The sequence below is a fragment of the Solanum dulcamara genome, chromosome 7 (genome assembly GCF_947179165.1).
Source record: "Solanum dulcamara chromosome 7, daSolDulc1.2, whole genome shotgun sequence".
NCBI lineage: Eukaryota > Viridiplantae > Streptophyta > Magnoliopsida > Solanales > Solanaceae > Solanum > Solanum dulcamara.
Genome location: NC_077243.1, coordinates 11586479 through 11611409, shown reverse-complemented (window position 1 = coordinate 11611409; position 24931 = coordinate 11586479). Strand labels below are relative to the sequence as shown.

Below are 24931 nucleotides of genomic sequence, written 5' to 3'. Positions count from 1 at the left end.
AAATTACAAAATGGTAATAGGTACACAAATATTGGCTAGGCCTTGGAACAAGATTTTTGTTCTTTAGAGATTGCTACAGTTTGCCATAAAATTTGGCAACCCATGGCGCAAGTTCAGTTACATCAGGGGTTCTAGGATTAGAGGCATAATAATCAGACCAATAACAGGGAGAAATATTCTCTGTGAGTTCACCTTTTGAGTAAATGCAAAATGGCAGCCAGTCTTCTCCTCCGTTCATCCTTCTTTTCCTTTCTCTTGGATATGCCAATGGCGCCTGCACATACCTGTATCAGCCAAGCCAAATAAACCCCCAAAAGTTTTTTAGTTTTACGCTGTAATAGAATGGGGATGTGACTGGAGTAGTTTATTTGAAGCTGTTTTATTACGTTCATCTTCTGGCAGCTACAGTAAAGGCAATACTTTCACATTTTTTACGAGTTCAAAGTGATTCTGAATAATTGGGGGAACCATTTGCATTAGAAGTTACAGAAACATGATAAGCTAAACTCAATGAGAGATATTTAAAGAAGAATTTTCGCAAGAATAGTATTTTTCAGGTTTCATCAGATATATTACATTTTTCAAGGAGTAGTATCATCTTTGTTTCATAGAGTATATTTTCAGCCAGATGCATGCTTTTCATGGCAAGATCTAATACAATAAAGTTTGTCCTATTACTCCAACTTAATCTAAGAATGGAGCAGTTACAGGCCAGAAACTATACAGGCATAATAACCTAGTAGCTTTACTTTTACTGATGCATTGTAAACGTTCTTCACATTTGTACCCAGGGATCTGATTGCATATGGCAATGAATTTATAATCAGTAATCCATGATTCAGAAAATCCCTAAAGACATAAAGAGCTGGTTTAACAAAGATAACAAAATCTTACAGTAGGACCTAAAACATAACTCACTAACCATTTAAGTGAACTCAATGTAGATCCCAAAATGAACGGAGGATGAATTCACATAGCTGAATTTGACAGACCTGTACTTCTTCAGCCATATTAAGCAAACCCCCCCTCCCCCCCAAATCCCCTCTCTTCAATTGTCCATTAGAAGTTACTTGATCTTTGACAAGACCCTAAGTAAATAAATTATAACCAATATACTTTTAGTAAATTCAACCTTAAAATACCATGCAATGGGAGTTTCAGCCTTCCTCTCATCAAAACTATTTCAAGACTGAAAACACATCTTAGCTTATTTGATATTAAGTCACACTTATGTCTTCTAGTCATCATATTCTAAGACCAGAACCCAAAGGAAAAAAAAATTAGTCGTCATACACACTAAATTTTGCTTCAATTGAAAATTCCTTAAAAGTAGTAGGCATCTATGTGAATGAGCAGTCTAATGCATACAAGAACAGAACACACCTGATACCATCAAGCAGGACATCCCAGCAGAAATGAGTGTGACCAAAAATATGACAAGCGTTTGTGTTCCCTCTTGCTCCATGTATGTATCTTATACGAGCCTCAAGAAAGTCAGAACCAATCATCTTTGGAAGGTTAGGATAGAAAAGCATTCTCTTCTCTGGACAAAGCTCTAGTCTGCAAAAAAAAAAAAGATGACAAAAAAAGTCCAATCAAGGTAAAACAACGTAATCATCCGCATAAGATGTTTAGGGACTCCAATCATCAACATGATCTATCTGAACCTGGATTATTTGGAGTAAGCTGGTAGTGCCAGTGAGGTAGAATCCCCTCTCTGGTGCAACTTTATTTTATTATGGGTAACGAAATATATTTCGTCTCAGGGGGGGAAATCTTTCCAATTGATTAATTTTAGCAAGGATTCTGATAGATGGTTCGTGCAGGGCAGAAGATTCTCCAGCCAAATAAAGATGAATGAAAAGAACTTGTGTTGCTGTATGTGATGATTTACAGAACATTTCAAGGGGAATAGCAAACTCCATAGGGGATGGGCAAGGAAATACATTGATATCTCTACAGAGTCTACAAGAACTACATCACTTATGGCAGATACATCATAGTGGAAACATGGTTTGGTTACAGGGAAAAAGCCAACCACTGAGATATCGAACGTTTTACTGTTCAACTCTGAACATGTCAAATTAGGTAATCAGTAACGGAGGGAAGGGGGAAATTTTCAGGGTATCTTTTTCTTGAAAATGGTAACACTAAATTTCAGGAGTATCTGACAAACAACGACCTCATTAAATCAAACTAGAAGTCTCTTCTACTGTAGTGCAAGACTGAGGCCTTTCAACCATAACCAATCAAATTTTTAGACTAGTAACTCAAGGAGATTTAGAATAGTCTGAGCTAACGCTAACCTTGGAATAAAGTGTGAGAATGAAATTATTTGGTTGCAGCTTGCCAGCATTTCCTGGACTGTATCCTGATTTTTGTCATTCATGGCATCAAAATGTGTAGCAAGGGAGTTATCTCCATTTATAAGTCCAACGGGCCACTTGCATGCACGGAAGTCCTTACATGCCTGTGCAAAAAATGATAAGAGTGAATTAAAACAGTAATATTGCACTGTACTAGCGGTCTACCATAGAACACAGAATCAGTAAACTACGAGTATCATATAAGCCAATGTCTATTAACTGTGTAATAGATGGGAAAACTTTTTGAAAGAAAATAAATTGTCTGAGCACTCCGAACTCATAAAAAAACAGAGAGTAATGTTACAATACAAGTAGTAAAATGAAAAGGCTCAGAACAGAGGAAGCGCATCCAAAGCAGCCAGAAACAGAAGAATCACTAAGATAATTAAATAAAACGCAAAAGAAAATGAGCAAGTAGCTTGCAGATGTCAACTAGTATCCCTACTCACCTACCCATAACAGAAAATACTTGAAGTCACCCCAAGGTAATAGGCACATTTCCTTGGACCGATCAGGAATCTTTTACTGATAAAACGAAGTGCAATTGGATGCACATCACTTCAGAGCACTGAGTGTGATGGAGGTGCTAATAAATTGACTTATTTTTAGACGAATTCAGTGATAACGAGAAAATCAAGTAAGCACTTTTCATTTCAGTTTCAGTTGTCAGTAAGCTAAAGATTGGCACACTCAACTTGCTCATCTTATGTCTACTTTGAAAGAAAACAAGGCCAAGGAGGGAACGGCTAACATATCACCAAACTAAAAGGTAAAATCCTTACAAGGAGAAAGAAAGTGAATCACCAGCTCCAAAGATGGAATGCGGATGCCAGTTATGTCCTTTTCCCTATCAAAGCTCTGGGATAAAGCAGAATGACATCAAGATGTGCACAAAATGACCCAGCTGCAAAAAGAAATAGTTTTGCTATTTCATAGTAAAGATTTACCTTGTGGTACCATGAGAATAGAGGAATAATTGCCAAACCATCAATGACACTAGGATTAGTTTCCACTCCAAGCTTTTGACATGCATCAAGCATTTTATCCAGCTTCTGAAGAGAATCAATCTGAATACAGAGGATTCATCACATTAACCATGTGGTATTTCTTTTAGTTTAACAAAACTACCATAATGGAAGGAAAAGCAATATTCTACTTCAGTGCAAACAGAAGATGGAAAAAGGGAGAAGAGGAGAGGAAACACTGCCAATATTCATGTTTAACTGTTACTTTTTCCTGCATCGACGGAGCTTTGAGACCTAAACTTAATCAGACTGTCTAAAAGGCAATGTTTTCAAAGGGAGAATTTCTCCTCAGCTAAAAGTCCACATAAGCGATGGGATCCCAAAATGTCACAAAAACATTTTAACGAGGTACCATGACACATGAAAGTAAAATAGCAACAATAACTAGTGCTATATGATGCAATTCTACACATTGCTTTTGAACTAAATTCTGTGAATAACATCTTCATGGAACAATATGAAGAAAAGACTGCTTACATAATTCTCTTTCTCCCTACGGAGCCAGAGGTCGTGGTTTCCGGGCACAAAGAACACATGCTCAAAACTAGCCTTCAAGAGGGACATAGTTAACACAAACTTCTCATAAGTCTCCGCAACATCACCTGCAACGAGAAGAACTTCCTTTTTCCTCCCTTTTTTTGGTAAACCCTTTACCCATGCCATGTTCTCCGCGTATTCTGTATGCAAGTCTGAAACTACAAAAACCTCCAAACCAACTGTATCTACCCTAGCAGAAGGGATAATCTTATGCCTTGTAATATCAGCATGCTTCATGAGATATCTCCCACAATTGCGAAGATATCTCGAACGTCCAGGTTGCAGATAGAAAGTTGAGCTGGTCGTAATTAAGCATAGAACCATGTTTTTGCTTTCCTCTCCTTTCCTATTTCCTCTACTCTGGAATCAGCTAATTCTACATCAGAACAACAAATAATTTATTCTGGAACATGAATAATGGTCTATAGGCCAATGAAGTGCCTTGAGAACACAAATGTCTCATCACTCATATTCAAATAGCGTAGATAAAAATACTAAGTGATTTATTTTCATTTGTCCTAATCTTGATGAACAGAGTTACCTGGTACCTGATTTGGTAGGAGGTAGCACGCATGGTGTGAAATTAATCGAAGTACTTGCAAATTGACTCGAACACCATAATTATTTGAGAAAAAAAAAGAGCCCATATAAAGTTGATCACCTTTATATATGATGCACATAACAGTTTACCTTTATATATGATGCACATAACATCTTTTGAAAAGTAAGTTGAAATGAATGGTTATGACCACTTACAAATGGAAATTAGGAAAATGCCGTTTCAAGATAGTTCATAATAATAAAAATATCTTATAAAAATGATATAAACTAAACTTAGTTTGTAAAAGGCTATAAAATCGAATCTCCGATAGGAACAATGAACTTAATAAGAATTCTACATAAATAATTATAGTGGATAAGGTAACAATTACCAATTCTTATAGCTAAAAATTCGTAAAACTGTGAATTGAAATAGGAATCCCTCGTTTACATAATGATGATAATGGAGAATAACAATCGATGATTAAATCAGTATCCATTAACCTAAAACTTGTAAATCAGCCAGGGGAATATTGAAATAGAAGATAAAAGCACCATGGTATCACTGCGAAATGAGCAATTATCCTCGTAGATCGTCTGCGAACCGGAGATGATGAAGAAACTAATTGGGAAGGAATTCAATTATCCTTGGCCCATCGGGGAAATGAAAATAGATTATGCAATTTCAGGCTCTCTTTTTCCTGTGCTATTTCTTTGTTTTATGTTCAGCTGTACATATTTTTATTTTTAACTATATTATAGAAACGAATGTTGAGGAGCCTATTGACTCGGTCATTTGATTGATTTGGCCCTTTTTTTTAATTCATTTTATTTATATACATAATATTTATTTTATTTTTATTTTATATTATATTATGTATTTAAAAATTACGAAAAAATAGTATTATTTTATGTTATCTAAAAATTACATAATTACGTCAATAAGTAATATCTTAAAATATAAGAAAAATATATTAAAAATTTGATTAACTCTCAAATTTCACATGTCCCACATATATTGGGACAAAAGAAGTAACATATATTATTTGAAAGTTATATTTGATTTAACTTTCAAAATTTCAATTGTACCACATAAACTGGGACAGGAGAATAACATATATTATTTGAAAATTACGTAAGAGTATTATAAATCACAATAAATTAATTAAGAACTTAAAAATATTTTTTAAAAAAACATATTAAATTTGATTAACTTTCAAATTTCACACATGTTATGTGCGCGCGAGAGAGGGGAACATATATTATTTAAAAATTATGCTAATTAAGAGTATTATAAATGATAATAATTAACAACTTAAAATATTTAAAGAGCATATGAAAATTTGGTTAACTTTCAAAGTTTTGCAAGTGTCACATAAATTATGACAAAGTGAGTGACATATATTATTTAAAAATTATGTTAGAAATACTGTAATATTTAAAAATTATATAAAAATTTGATTAACTCTCCTAATTCTATTCATGTCCACATAAAATAAAATAAATAAAATAACATATATTGAAACTCGTGCTTGCACATACTTTTGTATCTAGTATATAACACAAGGGACCAAAATATTCATATGCCCAGGAGTGGCAAAATCAAACTAAACTCGCCCAAACCGTTTAAGTTTGGGTTGGTTATTAACTCGCTCATTCATTAGTTCAATCCATTTCAACTCATCCCATTAATAATTAGATTGTTATGCAATCCGAATTGGCTTTTGAGAAATCTTATTAAAATATTTTTAAAAAACTTTTTTTTTCCAATTTGATATGTTATATATAGCCATAATAAAGAAAATTTATTAGGCACTAAAATAGTATAAAAGAACAAATAAAATAATTAAACTTAATAAAAATTGAGTTGAATTGGGTTTTGACCCATTATATAACTCATTACCTAATCCATTTTGGCTCAACCTATTTTAATCCAAACAAATTTAGGTTGGATTAGCTCTTGACTCATTTATTATTTTAACCTATTATGACTCATCCAAACTTGACTCACTCCGCCCAAATGACACCACTGCTGATATGCCCATACTTAAGGGACTATACTCATAGGGTTGTGCAAAATTTGGATCAAATCAATAATCCGAATAATTAATTTATTGGATTAACGGGCCGGGATCTTGGGCTAACGGTTTGGATGTCGATTTTAGATAGCAGGATATTGGGTAATCGGTTCGGGTGTCAGTTTGGCTAAGCTGAATTTCGGGCCACCCAATAACCCGATATGAAACCGTTAATATATTTTGGGTCTTTTTAGAATTTTTATATTTTAAACCCAATTGACAATTAGGGCTCAGAGCCTTAAGACCTCAGTCGCGACTTGGGCGTCACAAATCACAATTCTCACTTCTCAAAACTCAGAAGTCGCTCCTCACTCCTCTGACGACGACTTCGACTTCACTGCTCGAGAGTTCGAAGGTCGAACTGAAGCTCGAGAGTTCGAGTGTTCGACTGCTCAGTGCCTCACGCCTCACTGCTCAGTGACTATTTCACGGTTGAAGCTTAGAACTCAGAACTGAAGCTCACGATTTCTCATTCTCTGCGCTTGCTGCCGCCTGGTAAGTTTCAAATACTCAATCACATGATTTCACTATGACGTATGGGTTCGATTTATGAGAAAACTATCCTAAATTTCAACCCATGTTCTGGATTTCCCTCTTTTGTTTCCGGTTGTGCGACTGTTAATTTTATGTTTCTGCTAGACAGTTTTCAAGTTCTGTGACATCATAACAGTTTAATATTCAAATCGTGATGCTGCTGTTTTATTTAGTTATGTTGATGAGTGTGTGAGATCATGATTTTTTTGGCAATTTTGACCATTTAGAGTTTTTTTTAGAGTTCTGTGAGAATTGAGATGCTTCTTCTCAAATCAATGAATCATTTAGACTTTAGAGTTCTTTTACAGTGTGTGCTGTGTGTAGCTATTATGATGGGTGTGCAGTGTGTCGCTGTTATGAGTTATGACTTATACTTGTCTGCATCAATCTTCCTTTAAACTTATCAATCCCTTGAATTTCAGGTATAACTGCCTCTGTAGTTTCCCCTATTGCTACAATCAACCACTTTGACAAGTACTGAAAATGTTCAGTCTGTACTCTCCAAAACCCACAAACCTCATCAAATTGTGCAACTTTTACCCCCTGTTCGAACTTAGGGGTTATAGAAAAGTGTTTAGCATATTCTTCCAAGTAAGAAATGAACTGGTGTTTAGTGGGGTATTTTGGGAAATTTTCAGGGAAATCAAACAATGGGAGTTGACAGAATTGTTTAGGGAGATGAAGTTTTAAGCGATCATAAGTTTTGTGTTGCCATAAAGAAGCAATACAATCTCTTCTCTCAAGAATAAGTGAAGGGACTCCATTTTCTTTAAGACAAGCTGAAACTGCTAAACCAGAAGGACCTGCACCTACTATAATAGGTCCATTAGTTACAGTCTTTTATGTGATTTTCATTAAAAAAGAATTGTGTGAATCACTAACCGATAAACGAACCGATAACCGATTAACCGATATCTTAATGGTTCTTTTAACGGTTTAGCATGACTACAAACCGATAACCAATAAGTAAAACCGATAACTTTCATAACCGAACGGAACCGACCGATACGCAGCCCTACGGTGTCTTGGCTTTTTCTCCACTTTAATTCCCCTGCCCAAACGTTTGCGCCATTTTTGCACCAGCTGCAGTTTCTCGTCCGCCGACTGAAACCCCTTTTCCTCAGCTGCTGTTTTCTGGGCGAACACTTCACGATCTCTTATTTTCTCGGCGAATTTTGAGTTGTAAGTTTTCTCTCTCTTTGTATCTCACCCGATAAACCCTAGTCCCTTTTTCATATGATTTTTTGGGTAAGATGAGGGGCGAATTGATTTGTATATTCTCAGTGCTGAAAAAGTAAATAGTTGTTATGCTTGTTGGTCTTTGATTTGATTCTAATTGCTTTTTGGTAAGGGATTTGGATAGATGATAAGGAATCCTTTTGAACTCACCAGAATGTAAAGACTTCTCAGCTTTCATAATAGTTTATTACTTCCTTTAGGGGCTAGAATTTAGTTAGACGACGAAGTAGTGAACTTACTTGTCAACTTGTTGGTGTGACTCAAAAAATGCAGACCTGTGCATGTTAGATCCTCCAAAAGTAGTGCATTGTTGGAGGATCTGACACAACTTGCAGTATTTTTGGAGGGTAATTGTTTTTGAATTTTTCTATGAAGGCTAAGTGAACTTCTACTGTTTCAATTGTTAAGTGTGATAACTTGATGTGCCTCTAGCAGTTAAGCTAGTTCTATTTTGATAGAATCAAATTACTGTTTGTGCCTTTTACTACAGAATTAAGGTCATATATGCTTATGATTTCTTGCATTACCAATAAAGAGCAAGGTTTAAATAAAGGAATACGAAGTATGTTTTCGTAAATGGGAGAGGATCCACTCCATTTGTGTCTTTTGCTACAGAATTAAGGTCAAATATGCTTATGATTTCTTGCATTACCAATAAAGAGCAAGGTTTAAATAAAGGAATACGAATTATGATTTTGTGAATGGGAGCGGATCCGCTCCAGCAAGTTTCAGTCCAGTATTCTCCAATGCAGTACTTGTTATAGGACACATGTTGAAAAAGTTTTAATGGTCTCGATTAGTGTGTCAAAAGCAAAAGGCACAAAAAAAACTTTAAGGTCTGTTGGGGCTTCAAGTGTAAAGCGCAAATAAAGCCTGGGCTTTAATGAATAAAGGCGCAAAGGGAGAAAAAATACAAATAAATATGTTTAGTCCAAGACTAATAATTATAGGCATGAATGACAAATATATGAACAAAGAAATTGAATTTTTTTACAATAAAGTGAAATATCAATTGCTTAGTGTTGCCTCTTCAGAAGAGGCTCATTGTCAAGGAAAAGTATGCCTTAGAACCTCTTGATGACGATATTGAAGCGCACATTAAGCAAGACGATTCAACATGTTTTGACCCTCGCTTCAAGGCTTAAGCGTGCCTTTGACAACACTGGTCTCGATTCAGTTTGTAATTATATTCAAATTTTATTTGAGTTTACAATTTTAGAACCACGATGCTTCATCTTCCTCTGGTTTGGCTTCATTTTTACTCTCTTCAAGGTCGTCTTCTTTCTTCTTCTAGCTAGTAATTTCACAAAGAGCTTAAATTTAAGAGAATTGACCATCTTGGTTGTGCTTTGTAAAGAAGCGCAAGCCATCAACCCGACATAATCTTATTATGAAAAAAAGAGAAAACTGTGCCAACAATTACAAAAGAGAATGGGCTGAAATTTTCCAACAAATAAAGTAAAGGAGAGATCAGCATAGCAGCGCCCTTTTTCACACTATAATTCCAGGTCCTCACGCACCAGAGGTCCAACAACTCCATAAACCAAGACCATTTCACAGACATCCAAAAGGAACTATTCTTGCCTTTACCAATGGCAATCTGGGAAAAAACTCAGCTCCCAAAATCAAAGTTTTGGGAAGTTAAGCGACTATGCTCATTTGAATCAATCTGATTCAGGTAAGTCGTTGATGGCAGCCACTAGTTCCTGTAGGCCTTCACCACAAAATCTTTGTTATCCTTCTCAGTTAACCTTCCATTTAATTTTCTTTCTTTTTAATTTGTTAAACTGAATTTAAAACAATTGAAGGAGACCATTTTTAAAGATGAATCCAATCGCTTCATTTTTTTTCTTTTACACATGCCCTATATGAAGTACTACATTGGAGAAATACTGGACCGAAACTTACTGGAGCTGATTCGCTCCCTTTGTAAATTACAGCTGTTCTATGTAGTTGTGCAAAATGGGTAAGGACGAAATATAAAATAATATTAAATGAAGTAAAATCTATAATCTGGTACTAGCAAGCTGTTCTGGTCTTCGAATTGCATCTTCTGATATCTGCACAACATTAAACTTACTTATAGCTGCTTTAGGAAGTTGAGCAAAATAGTTAGTGGAAAGTATAAAACCACTGTAGCTGAAGTAAAATGTGATATGCCCTGATATTAACAATCTGCCATGGTCTTTGACTTGCTTGTCTTCCCAACTTGATTTCTTGTGGAGAACTGCTCCTGCTTGTATGATTTGGACCATTTTGGTTCTGAAGACTTCATACTCTGAAGTACAGATGTTTAGGTCTTTTGGCACTTTGGTGTAAACTTGAAAATTTATATGAGGAGAACAAGATGATAGACTTGGTCAATTTATTTATAGCATTGATTTTGTTGAGGAACTCCCGCTTCTTTTGTAACATCCAACACTAAAGTGAATTGTAGCTGTGTATTTTTTTTTCTAAAAAAACAGCTTAAATACTGGAAATTCTGAATTTTGAACTTCCAACTATTATCCTTGTGATATACCCTGGTTAATGTCAATTATCTTTCAGAAGCTAATTCTCAAACAGTTTACTGAATTTTCCTTAATTTTCAGGTGAATCTGATAATCTAAAACAAAGTAAAGAAAGTAAAAGCGGATTACTTTACCTTATCAAAATAATAATATAAAAAATAAAAGTGGAATACAGATCAGTGATAGTTTGTCAATGCTTTCTGGGTAGTCTCTGTAGGGGTTTGCAGTATACTTTGTATTGTAACCAGGCTTTTCTTTTTCTTTTTTCTTCTTGAAACCACTTTTGGTGCCTTGCAGGAAGATATAATTGATAAATCTGAAAGAGGCATGGTCCAAGGAGATGAGAAGGAGGATATGCTCCGGAAGCTGGAGAAGAAATCCAAGAAAAGCAATAAGAATGCTGCCACCAGTGGTCTTGGAGGAGAGAGTGATGAGTGTGACGTTAAGAGAAAGAAAAACAGAGAATGTGGAAAACATTCTGAAAAATCCAACAAAGACAGTGATGGAAATGTTGTGAAATGTGTTGAGAAAAAGAAAAAGAAAAAGCTGAAGAAAAGCTGCTTGAATGAGCCTTTAGATACCAAAACTAGTGCTCCTGCAAGTGCAAGTGAAATGCGGGACAGTGACAAGGTGGTTGAGACCCTTGGTGAGGTCTCTGGTGGAGAAGCTGTGGACGAGATTAGAAGGAAAAAGAAATCCAAGAAAAACACTAAGACTACCAATGGTGTAGAAGTGACAAAAACTGATATTAAAGCTAAGAGTATTAAAGCTAAGAGTGATGATTGTGACATCAAGAGGAAGAAAGAAAGAGATCATGGAAAGCGTTCTAGGAAGAAGTATAGTGAAGACAGTGATGAGGTTGCTTCGAGAATTGTTGAAGGGAATAAAAGTAGGAAGTTGAAGAAAAGCTGCGGGGATGAGCAGGAGAAAATGCATGATACTGAGGATGTACAGGAAGATATTGTTGCTGAAGTCAATGAAGGTGATATTTCTTCACCTATAGAGATAGAAGAAGAAAACAGAACAGACAATGGTAATATCAAAAAGAGAAAAAAGGTAAAATTAGGACACAACTCTGAAGATCCTACACATGAGAAGAGTGAAAAGAGAGTGAGATTTTCTGGTCATGTTCAGATTTTCCCTTCATTGAATGATCCAAGGGATGAGAAGCATAATATTGAGGAAGAAAATTTACTGCGTGGCAAGCGATTCTCAAAGCTAGAAGATGAAATTGTCAAAAAGGCTGTTCATAAATACATAGAGATACATAACTTAGGCGAGGAAGGGCTGAAAAAGGTTTTAAATTCTAGATCTTATCCTGAAATTAAGGGTTGCTGGAAAGAAATAGGGAGTGCTATACCATATAGACCTTCTACTGCAGTTTATTCTCGTGCACAGATCTTGTTTCGAAGGAGTGAATCACGTAAATGGACTGAAGAAGAGTATGAGATGGTACGAAAGTTCCAGAAAGAGAATGGGAACAATTGGAAGGCCTTAGCTGATGAACTTGGAAAACATCGGTGGCATGTGAAGGATACATGGCGAAGGATAAAACTGCCCAATCTGAATAAAGGACAATGGACTCAGGAGGAGTACCAAACTTTGTTTGATTTAGTAAACACCAATCTGAGACTGAAGCTTTCTGAAGAGAAGAAATCTAAGCATGGGATGCTACGAGATAATATTGCTTGGGGTGCAATAAGTGACAGCTTGTCCACGAGAACTGATGCAACCTGCTGCTTGAAATGGTATGGTCAATTAACATCACCCATGGTGGCCAAAGGTGAATGGGCAGATGCTGATGACTATCGCCTAGTTGATGCACTTTTTGAGCTGGACGCAAGCTGCATCGAAGATGTGGACTGGGACAATCTTCTTGACCATAGGCCTGGAGATATATGTCGAAAGAGATGGAACCAAATGGTTCTTCACATAGGTCAACTTGGAAACAGGCCATTTGCTGAACAAGTAGAAGTTCTAGCTAAGAGATACCGTCTGGATTTAGCCGAAGTAAGAGAGGCTTGGGACAGTAAACCAATCGTTCCATGATATGCCCATCACTCAGCAGGGATATGTCTGTAGAGAGTTATTTTACAGCAACACATACTATTGGCAACAACAACCCCCCCTCCCCTTCCTTTCCATTTAAGTAATTATTAAAAGATTTTGTAGAACATTTGATAGACATAATTTGGAAGAGGTCCAATACTCTCTGGTGGAAAGAAAATGGAAAGATTTTCATAGTTTGATATTGGAGAGTTGTCTGTACTCTGTAGGGCAAGAGATCAATCAACTGAAACTGAAGGTTTTGACAATGTGTTGTTAATTGTTATCATGGCTCTAGTGGTCTTTATTCAAAATCTTTATTATCTGTAATGTATATTTTTTCCCCCAATTTCGTAACATATGCATGTGTTCTGTACTTCAGGTAATCTTGAAATATCATGGTGCTATTAAAACTTGTCACAAAATCACTCAGGACACTTGACACCAGAAGCCCCAGCTAGGGTGTTCATGGTTCGATTTGGGTCGGTTATTGATTAAAACCATAATCAAACTAATTTAATCGGTTATTAATTATCTAAAACCATAACCAAATCAAGTAAAATAATAACCACGGGTTTGGTTATTGTCGGTTTGGTTCGGTTTGGTTCGATTATTCGGTTTATGACTAGCCGAGATAATACAAATATTCTCTCTCTACCAAATTCTTACAAAATTCTTTTTTTCTCACGGCCCACAAATGTTCGAAACAGAAAAGAAAACAACTTAAACATTCGAAACAAAAAAGAAAACAACTTAAAATCAATTTAAAATTTGAAAAACTTCTTATAGACCTTCTCAAAATTTGACAATCTTGTATTTAGGGTTGAGGAGTTGAGGTTGCTCTTGAGCTTTCACTGTTAGTCTATGACTGTGAGTCTGTGACTTTGTGAGAAACCAACGTGAGAGAAACAGAAATGTAAAAGGAAAACAGATACTAGGGTTTTAAAGTTTTTTAACTTTTACCTTATGTTGCTGTGCTTAGTGTTTATTAAGAATTTAGGATTTAGAATCAGGCTTGAGAGTTGGCTAATGGGCTTGGACTGTTGGACTTGGACTGTTGTTTAGTGTTTATTAGAATTTATAATTGGGCTTGAGAGTTGGGCTTGGATTGTTGGGCCTTAAAAATAAATAGATTAATATTAAAGGAAAAATTACTTGATTGAGTGTTTTTTAAAAATTAATTACTGATTTTAGCGATATTTTTTATTTATTACCATTTATAGCAATATATAGTAATATTATGATAAATCTATACTTGTATTAAAAGTGAATTATGCATACAATATAAATGTATTATAAGTGTTTTAAAATATATATTATGTTTGTGTAGTAAGAAACTAACATAATGTATTATAAGTCTATTAAAATATGTGATAAATATATTATCTATCTATAAAACTTGTATTATATATGTTTTATAAATAGTTCTCTGCAATATGTATTAAAACTGTATTATAAATGTATTATAAGTGTTCAGTGAAATTATTTTTTTATTGCTATAAATGGTAAATATTTTCTTAATATTGTATATTTATGTAAATTTCCCAATATTAAATTAATAATTAAAAGGTATAAAATATCTTTAATTATTTATGAAAAACTAATATTATACATATAAATAATTATAAATTTTATGTATATAATTATCGATTTGGTTTGGTTATTTATTCGGTTATTTTTTCTATAACCATAACCAAATCAAATATTATCGGTTATTCAAATTTAAAACCAAACCAAACCAAATGTCAGTTTTTTTATTCGGTTTGATTAAATTTTCGGTTTGATTTTGATTTTAACCAAAACTGTAAACAGCACCTAGCCCCAGCTGCCCCCACTGGGGCAGAGACTATAAGGCTAGCAATTATTTATTGTTGTTAATTGGAAGTTTGGTTTTGCTTACTGAATCTCGCAGTGATCAGCGTAATTAGTACATTCACTGTTTCGCACGGTATCGTGTTGTTTCTTTTTCTCCGTATTATTATTTGTTGTTACACTTGTTTTGTACAATATTGCTATTTTGTTATCTTTTTCTTTCTCACTTTTCTACGTCAGTTTTTCTTCTTTTGAGCTAAGGGTCTATCGGAGATCCCCACCTATGTGATTAAAATGAGTATGTTGTTGTTGAAGCTTGATAGGGTTGGTTACACAACAAAAAACACATATATTGTTGATTTTAGCATTCTGCATTTGGAGCAACAGTTTACAATATTTTTATATTGTGAACAATACCTCAGCATAAATTGAGTATTAAAATGAAACAACATTTGGTACTTGGAATCAATTTTGATCATGTCACAAGAAATGATTAATTCCAGTATGGGCGTAACGTCACCGCAACAGAAGCATACACTGGAAAGAAGTAGAAAAAGGAGGAACCGAAGAGGAATAACAGGGGATTAGCTAGGACGAAGGAAAACTATGTTAAAAAGGAAAGAGAGTTGTATGCAGCTGTGTTTAGTTGCGTGTTCATCTTAATACAATACTCTTGATGTGAAACATAAATTTATGTGTTTTTATTCACTAAAATTGTAACAAATAGTAGGTCTGAACCCTTCATATAAAATCTTAAATATGTATGCATGTACGTAGGAAGCTGAAAGATACGAAACAAGAAATAGGTCACATGAGATGATATACATATATAATTACGTAGACTCATATGTATACATAAAGTGACATGACATACGATAATGCAAACGACAAATGAAAAATTCTAGGTGTAACAATATTGAAGACTATACACAAAACAAAACAATACAATGCCGACCCTGTCGTGTGCTTCAATTTGAAGCTCCAACACCTCATCTTATTTCTATACTTAGATGCATATTTAAATTTTATTATTTTGGACTAACTTGTATGTCCAAAAGTAAGTTGAGGAAATGTTTGCAACTTCCAAGGTATCAACCTACACCCACTAAAATAAGTTAATAATGGTCCGTTCCAAGTTGTTATCGCCCTTGACAAGTTTAAAAAACGAATTTTGATTTGTGGAGAATTTGTGGTGACATCCAATTTACATACTAAAAAAACTACAATGCGTGGCAAGGAATTCGATCCTAGCTTAGGTTATAATTTGGCAAATAATTGAGTATAGTGCATATATTTCACCATTTCATGATTAAATATATTATCTTGATAAAAGTTGGACTTCATTTTCAACAAGACAGTTACAAAAGTAATGTTGGTCCACCATTTTGGCAAGAGAAAATGTTAGACTATAGTAGTAAAACATTTAAAAATTTGTCTGAGAATAGATAGTAAGGCGTAAATGCTGACATAAGAACTACCTGTAACAATTTTCTTGAAATCTTGAAAGATAAGATTTGATGAATAGGGTTGGGCGTAGTGTTCAGAGTCGAATTCAGAATTTAAAATTTATACATGAGTTTGAAATTTCAATTCTTTTAAGCTGTTGGATTCTAAATTAATAATTTGTACATGTTCAATGAATTTCTTTAAACAATTTCAAAATTTAAAATAAAATTACTGAGTTCAATCGAATTTGTAACCAATATACTGACTCCACTCTTAGTTTGGGGGTAGGGCTGGAGGGAGGCCAAAGTATAGTGTCAAAAGTCAATGATTAATGAGAAATACAATGTATTGTGGCACCACCACCACTAATCATAGTGTCACTTGTCATGATATATATCTCTATAAATAGAAAAATCTGCCTAGCCAGATTTACTTGTCCAACTCAAACATTAACAACCTTTTCTCACCAGCTCAGATTTATAATTTAAATTTTTTAATTTTTTAATATTGCATTTATATATAAAAAAGATAATTAGTTACATACATATATTAATATTTCCATCTACTGACTGCCCACGTAGCATTAATAACTAGTGTATATAAATAGCTAGGTTCTCATTCAGATATTTTAAAAAAACCAAAGTTTAGCTTCAGTTTCTCCTTTCATTAAAAGGGGCTCTCTCTCGTCGCCAAAGCCAAAGCCAGAGTCAAAGTAGTCTACAAGAAAAACCACAGAACGTACGATGTCGTCAACTTTGCTACTTCAACTATGGTGCTGCTTGTGTTTGTGTCTGGCTACGATCACGACGACGTATGCTCGTCTGCAGCCACGAAATTTGATCGTCGATTCAAATTCCAGTGCGAACGAGTTCAACCGCAGAAACCTCTTGGGCAATGGCCTTGGCGGAACTCCGCAAATGGGGTAAGATTTTGTTTTCAAGTTATAATATAAAGGGAAAAGGCATAGATTCATTCTTAAACTTGTTCCGAAAAAATCATGTAAACTTATTTACTTGAGACGTATAACACTACTCTCACAATGGGAGCTCTATCACACTCTGTCACATCAATGCTATTTCACTGCCACATAAAATGTCATGTCTAGTTTCCAAAAAAAATAATCTTCATATAATTCAATTGCTTCTTCACTGAACGCGCTCCATACCTTCTTATGCATGTGGTCTTGGGCTCATCTCCTTCGATGAACACCACATGGCCACTATATTAGGTACCAAATTCATATATTTCACTGTCAAAAATTAAAATAGCCACCACAAATTTCACCATCTATAGTTAAACTCACCATCAGAATCACACTATCATCATCGTCCCCACAAAAATTATAAAGTATCACCACAAAATTCAACACTCATCACCATCAAAAGGTACAAACTCACCACTAAATATCACCACCATCATTATTAATATCAATTTCTTCTTACTCACCACCTTCAATTCCCTCGCTTTGCTACGCACCACCCATCACCAACAAATTCATTATTATATTTTATTTTTAAACTCAATCATCAATTTTATCAACCACCGACAAGATCCAAGAGAAAAATCGAGTATAATGAAGATGACGAAATCTAAAAAGAATTAAATTATAATATGATGAGTGGGTGAGAAAGAGGATTCTGGTAGGCGTGGGCGGGGTGGGGTGGTGTGGATGAAAATTGGGTATGGAAGATAGTGAAATTTTTTTTGAAGAAGATGTAGGTGGGGTGTGAAGAAGAAGAGATGTGGTGGGGATTGGGGTAGGGTGGTGATGAAATAGAGGGTTTTGATTTATTTTTTTTACTTTACTTTTTTATCAAATACACTTTATTTTTTATTTTTTTAATTGTTTTGCCACATCATTTTTAAGGGTAAATAAATTCATTTTTAAATAGTATAGGTATGTAATAGGTTGCATGATAGTCTAAGCGTGTAACTGACTTTTCAGCATTACTAAATATGATGTGTTAGTAATGTTAGACATTAATTATGCTGACGGGCAAACTACCTTCCACAAATATGATGAAAAGGACGTGGAAAAAATTATGAAGAGTAATTATATCTTTAATCATGCTAATACATTGATTAAAAACTTTTTCACTATTAATATCAAGAATTTTCATCAAATAAAATATATTAATTAAAAAAGTATGTATCAAACATAAAATTAATAATACATAAAAATAATGCATATATTATTTTTCTAATGCATGAAAGAGAAACCATGAAGGAATGCTCTGTAGGTGGGAATCATAATGAAAGCCCGTGAACTCAGTCAAGTTGTCTACTTCTTGTTGCACCAATAAAATAAAATAAAATAAAAGATTAATTAAAGCTCTATAAATTCAAAAAACGTTTTACGTACAAGAAACCAAAAAAAAACAAAAAAAAAACACTTCAGACGAGCCAGTGATTTATTATTTAGCCCATAATTTTCTTTGATTTTTCATCTATGTGGACCCCACTCACCCCACGTATTTTTCTGTAAGAAGGGCGTCCCAAACAGATCATGTGAAGGGAACATCTCCTTGATTCCGCACAAAAATAGTTTACAAAGCGATAAAATTAGAAAATATAATTCATTTAAATTTTAATGGATTATTTGATTCATTTATTTATTTGTTTAACTTATTTTAGTTCCATCCATTTTAATTCATAAAAATAAAAAAAAAATTGGTTCATATATAGTCCAAATAGATCCATGAGCAATCTTATTAAAATATATTAATAAATATTTTTTTTATTTAATATATTATATATATTCATAGTTAAAAAAAAAATTATTAGCTACTAAAAAATTATAAAAACCAACACACCATTTTGACATCTCTAAAAATAATAATTCAAACTAAAATGACACAAAAAATTATTTGAAGGAAGATGTGCCTTTTCTAACCAGTAAACATGCATTATGCATGTTAGAAATTCTGGCGTCAAAAAGAACGTTTCTTTTGATGAATAAATGAAAATTTGATCTTGTCAATTTTTGGCAATGTCATTTTTTTTTGTGCTATGTGGTTCACGACAAGGATCCATATAAACCAATTAACGACTACCGTTAATCATGCTTAAAGTCAGAAGTAAGTGAGGGCCCGTTTGAATATTGATGTTTTTCTCCTTTTCTCTGAGAAATATTTTTTAAATAATGTTTGATTACACATGATAATTTTAGTAATTGTTTGGTCATAAATATTAAATATTTTTTATTTTATTTAAAATTTATAAAATTAAAATTAAAATATAATTATATTTTTATAAAAAATATTTGAAATAATGTTCATACTTAAACGTACAGATGGAGCAGCTGGAATCATTTTGGTTGCAATATTGATGAGAACATTATAAGGGGAACAGGTCAGCTAAATTATTTTCTACTTTCAAATGGAAAAGAGAAGTATGATTTGATTAAATGAAGAAATACATACATGTACCATATAACATTTCCTTTGCTAGCTGCACAACAGTTGTCACTTTTTATTTTCTTTTTGATGTGGCAGCTGATGCAATGGTATCTACTGGACTTGCTTCTCTTGGATATGAGTACATCAATTTGGGTAACTTTTGTGCTTAATTTATCATGTTTAACCAATTAGGCCTAATTTGTTTTTATTAAGATTAATAATATATTTGAATTTAATTATTAAAATATGTATTAAAATTTAAAATTTTGAATTTAAATACACATATGAACTGTTAAGATATTGTGTTAAATTTTGAATATTAAATAATTAAGATTGTGTTTTTTTAACACTTGAATATATAAATTTATTTTTATTAAAAATTACTAAATATAAAATTTAATAAAAAATTAGATTATTTTAATTCTATAAACATCAACAAATATCTTTTAAGAATTATATGGTGGTTGATGGTGGTAGCGCCTAGCGATGGTAGCAAAGGTGAAATCAGGATTTTAATTTTATGGGTTCTGAATTTTATAAAGATGATTTCAAATGTTAATAATTGGGTTTAAAATTAATATTTGTACATTTTTAATAAACTTATTAACACAAATATACTATTTGAGCAAAAGTTATTGAATTCGATCGAATCCGTAGTCGGGCTTCTGTCTTCGCCCCCGAATGGTAGTTGTAAATGTCGAAATTAGGGATGGTGTTGGCTAATGGTGGAATGTGATAGTAGCTAGTGGTAATAGTTATTGGAGTAACAACTAATAGTTGTGTTAATAGTGATGATGATTGCAATATATAATGTGGTAATTGGTGGTTGATGATAATGATTATAAATAATGGTTAGTAATAGTGACAGCTGATTATAGTAATTGAGAATAGTGAGTGATTAAAATTTAGACGTAAGATATAAACAAAACTAAATGAATGAGATTTAAATAATTACAATCATGATCTTCACTAAATGTAAACAAATGAGTTAGACTTATTGTTGGTAAAAAAATGCTTTTTAGTTTTATTCTTAATATTTTTTTTGTCTTATTTTATTCCTTCAGATGACTGCTGGGCCGAAGGCAATAGAGACTCACAGGTACTATTTAACTCATGAGAATTTTTTACTTTTTTTCGAAAAATTATTTTTCTTTATTCCAATAAAAAATTGCTTCCCCTGTTTTTTATTGCCAATCTTAGAGATGTACACAAATCCAAAAATGGGGGCACTGAGGGCAGGGTGGGGTGCCGGGGTAGAAATGAGATAATCAACGTGAAATGTTACTTATTGAACTTGTTTTCTGTAATACGACAACATGAAAAAATCGAAACATGGTTTACTGAGATATATACTAAAGCTGATAAAAAAAAATTGACAGGGAAATATGGTTGCTAAAGGTTCAACTTTTCCTTCTGGGATTAAAGCACTAGCAGATTATGTTCACAGCAAAGGATTAAAGCTCGGAGTTTATTCTGATGCTGGGTAAATTTCTATACTAATTAACATTTTTTTCCTTTTAAATTATTTTATATAATAATTAGTCCAATAATTTGTTATATTTTAGTCATAATTTTTATTTAAACTAACCAAATTTATTTTATTTTTTGTAATGCAGAACTCAGACGTGTAGTAAACAAATGCCAGGTTCATTAGGACACGAAGAACAAGATGCAAAAACTTTTGCTGCCTGGGTATGTGTTTGCTTGGCCTATATACACACTTTTTTTATTATTAAAAAAAAAAGAACTTAATTTTGGAGATTATTTGAGTTTATTATTTTTACTTTTATATTTAATCGCCAATATTTAACTTGTGTTATTTTTCTCAGGGTGTTGATTACTTGAAGTATGATAATTGTAACAACGAGGGTCGAAGTGCAAGAGAAAGGTACTACTTGCCTCTCGGAAAATAACTTAAACGCACTCAATATTTATATCATATCAATATACTTTATTATGGTTAAGTAAATAATGCGATGAATGTGTTACAATGATTAACTAGTTAGGTGATAAAAAAAAAGTACTCAGAAAAAATATATGTTCCAAATAAAATTGATTGTGGATAAATTTGTACCATTTCTTCCTTTCTCAACAAGAATATATCTTTTGTTTCTTCTTTTTACTAAGATATATTAAAATGTTCATAATTAACAATATTTGTTTCCTTAAATGAAACAGATATCCAATAATGGGCAATGCTTTACAGAACTCTGGAAGGTCTATATTTTTTTCCATGTGTGAATGGTGAGTGTATTTCTTTGGATTTGTTTATTTATTTTAATCGATATACATAGATAATTCACTACTTATACATGATTATATATATATAATATATGAATTATATATTATATATTCATTGGATTTTTAGTTTAAGCAATTGATGGACAATCATTGGAGACGCATCTAAATTAGACTAAGAATTTTAATATGTTATTTTTCCAATTTCAGGGGAGATGATAATCCTGCCACGTGGGCTTCCTCTGTTGGAAATAGTTGGAGAACTACTGGAGATATTTCTGATGATTGGGGCAGGTAAAATATAGATTATTTCACCAACATTGGGCAGGTAAAATACATGTTATTTCACCGACATGAGTTATGGTGTAGTGGTGAGATTGTTTAAAAAAGTGCTTTTCAATTATGCACAACTAGAGACTGTATTGCTAGCTTATAAATGTTGTTATTCTTTTTACAAACAAAATCTAATTTTTTTTCCGTAAAATTTCTTTTCCCATTTTTGATCGAATCCGATTAAATACATTTTAACTTGTACGTTTTTTTTTAATTTTGCTTATAAATATTCACAATTTTGCCATAGTTATTCGCTAGTTTTTAAATAATTCTACACGAAACGTTATGACAATGGATGTAGTAGTGATGTTAGTGTGTTTCGTATTGCAGCATGACTTCTCGGGCAGATATGAATAACCAGTGGGCATCTTATGCTGGTCCAGGTGGCTGGAATGGTATAAATTAATTCACAAAAATTAATGCATTTTATTTCTCATTAATTATAAAGCTAAATTAAAATTTATTTTTAACTTTACTTGAAGTGATTTAAATTACATGGTGTTAATTTGTTATTTCAGATCCAGACATGTTAGAAGTTGGAAATGGAGGAATGAGCTTTGGAGAATATCGTTCTCATTTCAGCATTTGGGCATTAGCAAAAGTTAGTTCTGATTATTATTATGAATTTAATTTAATACATTTATTAAGAAAAAATGGACTTAAATTTGTTATTAATATACGTGTTTTTTTGTTTATAGGCACCTTTAATTATAGGTTGTGATTTACGATCAATGGATAATAGTGCCCATGACATTCTAAGTAACTCAGAGGTCATTGCAGTTAATCAAGGTAAAAGAGTTTACCTTTCTTTCTTTTTTCAGTTGCATTTATGTGCGATAAAATTAGTCTATGAAAAAATAATTATCTTGATTTGAGCGGAATAATGTCTTGTTTAAGTAATAAGTTCATTTTGAGCCGTCCAATTCAACTCACCTAAAAGTTACACATATATTCACTTCAGACATACGGTATTTGAAGTTAGGCTTGACAAAATGTCTTAAGTTATATACGTGTGAAGTTCAAGGCAAACATGGTTGGACTCAGTCATTTTAACTTCAATCATTTTTGTTTGAATGTAAACCATACGAAATTTCAAATATTGTGTCTGAAGTTATCCCAAATTGGGTACACATACAAACAAAAATCTAAAAAATTGGCACAAGTTAAATGATGACATCAAAATCAGATTATTGAGCACTTCATCCATCATTTTACTCGTTTAAGTTCAACTCAATCTGTTCATTTAACACTCCTAATTGCATTCTAATAAGACTAATAGTAGTAGAGAACAAGAACATAACATGTTTTTACTTGTTGACATTGAGATCAGATAAACTTGGAGTTCAAGGTAAAAAAGTTAAGCAGAATGGAGATTTGGAGGTAAATATTTTGAATTTTAATTTGAATTTCCAATTAACTTTTTTTTTTTTTCAATACAAAAACCTTTAAATATATATACTTGTAACAGGTTTGGGCTGGGCCTTTAAGTGGGAAAAGAGTAGCAGTTGTGCTATGGAACAGAGGATCATCAAAGGCTGATATAACTGCTTATTGGTCTGATATTGGCCTTGATTCTTCTACTGTTGTTGATGCAAGAGACTTATGGGCTGTAAGTCTTTCATTTATTTATTTATTTTTCTCTTTAAATTCCTCATATTTGATACTATGATCCGTTAATAAATGAATATTAGGTCTAACTTAAACGCAAAAACTAGCTTATAAGGAAAGAATTGATCAAATCATATTAAAAAGACCACTCATCCCTTAAAATACTTCGAATTTCATTCTTAGGAGTCAAACAAGAGATCTCCGATTAAGACGGAAGGACACTTACCGCAATATATATTGACTAGTTATTTGCACACATCACATTATTAATTAATCATCTATTGTATATGTTTCCAAGTTTAATTTAATTGACACTTTTTATCATTTGGATTGAATTGCAGCATTCAACAAAAGGATCAGTTAAAGGACAAATATCAGCCAGTGTTGAGTCACATGATTGCAGCATGTATGTTCTTACTCCCAGAAAATAAGTTCAACCACATTAATCAAATGTTATAATTTATATGGAAAAATTACCACATTGCTGGAGGAGTCATACATCATTAAGTTTAGAATAAGAAAAATAAATTAATCCACATTAATCAAATGTATTGTATTGAACTTAATAGTGCATTTTGTGTGGGGAGAATTTGATATGAGACATATATCATTATGTTTTATATACTTTTTTGTATCTGGTCTTTGGATGTAAATTAAAATAGTTAAATGAGAAATTTAATCGTATTAAAATATGAAAAGATTACGACATACTATATTACTACCTCCGTCCACCTTTACTTATTCAGTTTAAAAAATAAAGAGTTAATTTAGATGTTATCACTTAGTTTCTAATTTTATTCTTATTATTAACTATAATCTTTTCTTGAAAATAATAAAATAAATTAAGCCTCTTCTCAAGTGTGGTTATCCAACAACGTCATAAAAAAGCAAAAAATACTAAAATTTGCGAGCTTGGGAGTTATTGGTTATAAAACTTGAGAGTAATAGCTTGTGAATACAAATGAGGGATAGGGATACATTTAAAACTAAACATTAGGTAACGTTTTACGTGAATCTCACCCCCACATCGACTTATACTTGCATGTTATCTTTCGTTGTGTATTGAATTGCATACTTGATGGAGAGAATCTCAAATTATTCGGGAATGTAACATTTTTTGAGCTTATTTTGAGTTGTCACCGGAAAGTTTTCAGCCTTTTAATTCTGAAACATGTTCAACAAGAATCACAAACTTTGGACCTTCTGAGAACATGTATAACG

The 24931-nt window shown here is 32.8% G+C and overlaps 3 protein-coding genes across 7 annotated transcripts; 2 read left to right on the top strand and 1 right to left on the bottom strand.

Moving 5' to 3' along the window:
* Window positions 1–3: 3 nt before the first annotated feature.
* LOC129895163 (uncharacterized) lies at window positions 4–5195 on the bottom strand. Of its 3 annotated transcripts, none has more exons than XM_055970828.1 (7): window positions 5024–5195; window positions 3869–4304; window positions 3314–3433; window positions 3171–3224; window positions 2307–2470; window positions 1384–1560; window positions 4–284 (listed from the first exon to the last, which is right to left on the bottom strand). In XM_055970828.1, exons 2-7 carry the CDS (start codon window positions 4250–4252, stop codon window positions 74–76), a joined length of 1110 nt encoding a protein of 369 aa, XP_055826803.1. In that variant the 5' UTR covers window positions 4253–4304; window positions 5024–5195; the 3' UTR covers window positions 4–73. The 3 variants fall into 3 exon arrangements, with proteins under 3 accessions (XP_055826803.1, XP_055826804.1, XP_055826805.1); XM_055970830.1 differs by having other exon boundaries at window positions 105–274; XM_055970829.1 differs by lacking the exon at window positions 5024–5195 and having other exon boundaries at window positions 3869–4716.
* A 1575-nt stretch (window positions 5196–6770) lies between these two features.
* LOC129894199 (RNA polymerase I termination factor) lies at window positions 6771–13245 on the top strand. 2 transcript variants are annotated; one of them, XM_055969760.1, is made up of 3 exons: window positions 6771–7041; window positions 8205–8262; window positions 11127–13245. In XM_055969760.1, the coding sequence occupies exon 3, from the start codon at window positions 11157–11159 to the stop codon at window positions 12876–12878; it is 1722 nt and encodes a 573-aa protein (XP_055825735.1). In that variant the 5' UTR covers window positions 6771–7041; window positions 8205–8262; window positions 11127–11156; the 3' UTR covers window positions 12879–13245. The 2 variants fall into 2 exon arrangements, with proteins under 2 accessions (XP_055825735.1, XP_055825734.1); XM_055969759.1 differs by lacking the exon at window positions 8205–8262.
* Window positions 13246–16742: 3497 nt separating this feature from the next.
* LOC129896337 (alpha-galactosidase-like) lies at window positions 16743–24330 on the top strand. 2 transcript variants are annotated; one of them, XM_055972204.1, is made up of 15 exons: window positions 16743–17055; window positions 19426–19484; window positions 19628–19684; window positions 20596–20630; window positions 20911–21014; window positions 21148–21223; window positions 21361–21419; window positions 21710–21775; window positions 21980–22063; window positions 22433–22497; window positions 22621–22703; window positions 22801–22891; window positions 23433–23482; window positions 23571–23711; window positions 24052–24330. In XM_055972204.1, exons 1-15 carry the CDS (start codon window positions 16877–16879, stop codon window positions 24139–24141), a joined length of 1239 nt encoding a protein of 412 aa, XP_055828179.1. In that variant the 5' UTR covers window positions 16743–16876; the 3' UTR covers window positions 24142–24330. The 2 variants fall into 2 exon arrangements, with proteins under 2 accessions (XP_055828179.1, XP_055828180.1); XM_055972205.1 differs by lacking the exon at window positions 16743–17055 and adding an exon at window positions 19119–19210.
* Window positions 24331–24931: the final 601 nt, after the last annotated feature.